General features: G+C 32.7%; 1 protein-coding gene across 1 annotated transcript; it reads right to left on the bottom strand.

The window, feature by feature from the left end:
* Nucleotides 1–1,349: 1,349 nt before the first annotated feature.
* Nucleotides 1,350–4,436, bottom strand: LOC133802394 (BTB/POZ domain-containing protein At1g21780). The gene is made up of 4 exons (XM_062240689.1): nt 4,202–4,436; nt 3,984–4,129; nt 2,973–3,088; nt 1,350–2,353 (listed from the first exon to the last, which is right to left on the bottom strand). Exons 1-4 carry the CDS (start codon nt 4,312–4,314, stop codon nt 1,748–1,750), a joined length of 981 nt encoding a protein of 326 aa, XP_062096673.1. The 5' UTR covers nt 4,315–4,436; the 3' UTR covers nt 1,350–1,747.
* Between the last annotated feature and the right edge of the window lie 266 nt (nt 4,437–4,702).

Raw genomic sequence — 4,702 nt, 5'->3', positions numbered from 1 at the left:
TTGGATTGCAAAGAGAGGGTTTGTTTGTGAGTTAATTTTAGAACTTAGGGTTAAGTATAATTAAAGAGTTTAATTTTAGTTTTGGCTGATTCAAATTCACTTTAATTTTCTCAAACAAACAAAATAAATAATTAATGTAATTAATTTTTAATAAGAAAATTGATTTTAAATTAACTATTTAATTTAAATTAATTTTTTTAGAAAAATTTATTATTAATTTTTAAACTAATTATCTAATTATTTTAATATTATTAATTTTTAAATTAATTGTTTGAAAATTTTAATTAAACACGTGGCACTGCCATGCCAGTGCCAAAAATATCAAATCTACTCTCCGTTAGCCACATATGATAGAAAGTAATAGAAGTCGCTCAACTCAGTAACGGGAATAGTTCGGGGGAATTTAAAATATCGCGAATCATTCGGGGATACAATCAATCAGACAGTGATAATAGTTCGGGGGGCAAAAATGCTATTTATTCTTTTTTTTTATATAAAAGAATGCGCGAATCACAGTTATGTTTTCTAGTTTATATTATAAAAACCATATTTTTGAAGAAAAAACTTTCAAGAACTATAAAAAAAAATTGAAAAATATCCATTTTTATAAATTTTCTTTTTGTTTTTACAATATAAAATCTCTAAAAATATTAAATTTTTCTACCAATATAACAAACATAACAAATATTTTATTATTGGAAAAAAAATATGAGAGAAAGTTCTCTCCTGATCAATATAAACAAAGATAATTTGTTTGATGTACATTTAGAATTGAATAAAAATTTAATTGAACTATTCATATGCGTATTTATGATTTATTTGGATATTTATCAAATTTTCCCATATGATTATCTAACTTATACATTATTTGAATGAAATTTTCTGAGCTATTTTTTTTTTTTAACTATTAAGGTTTTTGTTTGTTTTATAATATTGCTAAAGACCTTTTTGCCTAGTATGGAGCAATTGGGAGCTTTCCAGAGCCTTTAAATATATTTTTTGAGTTATAGTAAAATTGTATTTAAAAATATTGTAAAGTTACGGTTGTAGATTTAATGTTTAACATTTGTTAAAGAAAATTCCTTTTAGTATTGAGAGAATAAGAAAAAAAAAATTTAAATAAGACTGCAGCATAATGTTTAATGTATTTTTTTCCTTTTCAGAATATCAAAATTTGTATTTTGCCATTATTATTATCTGACATTTCTGTAAGCATGTTTTTTCAAAAACTTGTAGAAATACTGAATACACATAATCATATTTATCACGTAGGAAGTTTATTTCATACTGGCTGTTTTTCTACATTCAATATTACATCATAACAAGAGTCCAAAGATTCTAAAACCAAATGCACACAACTTTGATTTTGTTTCTTATTACCATTGAAGTTGAGGTATCAATCGTGACCAATACCACGTTAAATATCCAACATAGCATACTATTATTGGTACAACTAATATGAGGTGATTTATGTAATACCCAAACTAAATTGTACCAATTAACATAGAGCAGCCTCACGATCCAGGTGATATTGCCGGATTAGTTGGCAGCACAACATGGATCAGACCAGCCCGTCAAATGGATTAGCCAGCTTTATTAATTAACATAAAGTTGTGTTGGGCACTATAAGTAGCTAACGCTAGAAAATCAAACATGAAATCTACAACCGGTACATATATTTCCTTTCAATAGCCCTTTTATAATTGGTTGGTTAGATGGTCATGGTTGTTTGATCGAATTTGCTCGGTTAAGCTGGCTTCCACACAGTAAGCAGCTCTTGAAAAATCTCCGTGATAAGCTCCCTATCCGCACGCCTCACAAACTCGTTCATTTCCTCTCTAATATCATATATCTTCCCAAACTCAAACAAGTACATCAAGCACCCTTTCTTCAGTTTGTTCAGCTGGTACAGCCAGGCCTCTTCCAGTCTCTTCAGGACGTTACCTGAGTTGATGTCTTCCATGAGACTCTCCTCGCAAGCATCTTTCAGGTCTGCAATGTCGTATTTGTTCGCAGCTCCAAGAAGCGCCACACGGTGCTCCCAGAAGTCCACTTGCTTAATGGTTCCATACAAGTAACTGAGAAGGGCCATACAAGAATCTACTGACATGTCTTCTATGTGAATCATGGAGGACTCTTTCTCCATGAGGTTGTGATGGAACATGCTATGGAAGACAGGAGAACTCGCAGACAAAATGGCCTTGTGAGCTTTTAAAGTGCCACCAACTGTGTGGATGGTTACATCAGCATGGATTGACTCATCAAGCATCCTTGAGAGGCATCGAAGTGTGCTTTGTTTTGATATGGATTGCATTGTTGCATCAACAGGCCATATAGAACTAGCTTCACTGCCCTGCAATTAAGAACAAAACATAAGTTCTGATCATTCCATTTAGAATAATAGTATGTAGATCCTAGATGAAGTAACATAACTTCATTCATCACTTTGGTATGGTGGAAAAGTGAAGAAATTTGAGTGAGAAAAGTGGAAAAAAAAGTTAAAATGAGTGTGTTTGGTATGGTGGAAAGGTGAGAGAAAATAAAATATAAGAGAGGAAAGTGAAGAGAAAGTTAAAATGAGTGTGTTTGGTAAAAGAGAAAAATGGAACAAAGAGAAAAGTAGAGAGAAAAAAATGAAGATGGGATCACCCAAATATATCTTTCCAAAAGAGGAAAGAAAATAGAAGAGACAAAAATATCTTGGTATTAAAATTATAATTATATAAATAAAATAGTAATTTTCATATATCTATATTATTCTATCTCTATTAATTTTCTTCCTCTTCCTCTCTACCAAACAAAGTGTAAATGAATCTCCAGCAGATCCTCATAATACATAACATATCATAATGCATGCACCAACGAGCAAAATGGCTTTCCCAGCATGGATATAAATGAACACTAGTTGTTAGTCCATTACTGAACTTAAGACAAATGAGAATTGATGGAAAAAAAACAGTAATGGAACTGACATTTACTGAGCATATCTTCAAATCCAGAAACTCAACATCAATGATAAATCGACCTACAAAGGTGGAATCTACAGGCCAGACAAAGTCTTCACAATTGCGAAGCAGCCTCTCATGAACTGCAGTATCATAATAACAATTTAGGAGCTCAGTAACAAGCATTAAAAATCATCAAAAGAATCATTCAAATGTTTCTTACTCCATTTAAAATTATTAGTATCAGCATGGAATGGAACTTTTGATAACACATATTGGTTTCAATAGGTTCTGCTGGAAGAGACTAAATAACAAAAACAATTTTCCTTGCTGCAATGATTGTGTAATTCTAAACAGTACCCAATTTCAGCACCAACTTCTAAATTCAGTAGAAACAATTCAAATTGCTAAGTAGTCAGGTAATAATCCAAAAACCATATTTAGAGTCCAGATTTGCACCAAAAAAATAGATAGAAAATGAAATATCCTATTATAATTCATGATATAAAACAGACTAATTCTATGAAGAACAAAGAGTTTAATCAGATACTCATAAACAAGAAACTTCAACAGAAAAATCATCAAACCAGCTAACTAACCAACCTAAGAATAATATGCATAATCCTTTGTAACAATCAGCATGCATCAGCTTATGAAACAACCCAAAATTAGGTTCCGTTTATGCATTAAATTGAACGACGCCATAGCCCAAAGTCCTTCCATATCAACGTGAACTACTAACCATAGACAGTGACACATAACATGCCATTAAAGCTTGCAGTTTCCACCATCTTTAAAAGAAAAAAAAACCAATGAATTTGGTTTCTCTCTTGATAAACAGATTCCACATCAAACTACTTATCAAGTTTCAAATTTCATTCCAAGAATCACAAGCCCTTTTCCTCTTTTCTTCCCTTTTTCCCTTTTTCATCAAAGTTTTGCTTGGATTCTCAAATATCAGAAAAAGTCAAACATGGATATTAACTTCGAGAAGCACAGTTCAAACCTCCAAAAAGAAATATAGAAAAAAAGACATACTGGGAGAGATGTAAGGTCTGCGACCACTGCCGGTGTTGGATACTCTGAGAACAAAGCGAGCAAGCGGAGGCTGGTCTTTGGACACCCGAGAAGGCTCTGGAAATAGACGAATATACATGTACCGATTCTTCTCCACCGACAAATGCCTACAACTCACCTCATAAATTGCCGTGATAACTCAAAAATAAGGGAATTGAGTGTACATAGTAGGTACATACCAGTTCCAAAATCCAACCTTAAAAGGGTCGGATTTCTTGTATGAGCAGGGTCCGAAGTTCTCGATCCTCCATTGAGCTAAGCGAGAGATGGTCTCAACCTTCGAATCCGCCATAACCCAGTTTTACTTCCAGGTCTTCAGATATGGCTTCCACAGAAACAGAGACGACTCAAAATGGCAGAGACTAACTTCGCGTCTAAGCTTGTTGAGACTTTCAAAGATGTCTTTTTTATTTTTATAGTTAGTCTAGTGAAGTGAATCAATTTTTTTTGATCAAGTTATTTTCTCTTCTAGTTTATTACTTAGGCAAACTTTGAGGGATTGAACACCTCAAGTGGTTAATGTCCATTAGATTTCATAATAGTCTTTGTTTGACTATGTTACACTCAAAACCAGAGGTTATGACCTCAAAAATTAGGCTCGTCATGTGTGAGCTCGAAATGTATGGAAATATTGTATGGTCCAGCTATAAAATCTCTGAAGTAAAACAACGACCTCGAAG

The sequence above is a fragment of the Humulus lupulus genome, chromosome 9 (genome assembly GCF_963169125.1).
Source record: "Humulus lupulus chromosome 9, drHumLupu1.1, whole genome shotgun sequence".
NCBI classification, from domain to species: domain Eukaryota; kingdom Viridiplantae; phylum Streptophyta; class Magnoliopsida; order Rosales; family Cannabaceae; genus Humulus; species Humulus lupulus.
The sequence above is the reverse complement of the archived record's forward strand: the minus strand, read 5'-3'. Positions and strand labels throughout refer to the sequence as shown.

Coding starts and splice junctions, on each gene's coding strand:
- LOC133802394 (XM_062240689.1), bottom strand. CDS start 4,314: ATGGCGGATTCGAAGGTTGAGACCATCTCTCGCTTAGCTCAATGGAGG. Junction 3,089..3,983: donor CAGACCTTACATCTCTCCCA/GTATGTCTTTTT, acceptor ATGATACTGCAG/TTCATGAGAGGCTGCTTCGC. Junction 2,354..2,972: donor TGAAGATATGCTCAGTAAAT/GTCAGTTCCATT, acceptor TCTTAATTGCAG/GGCAGTGAAGCTAGTTCTAT.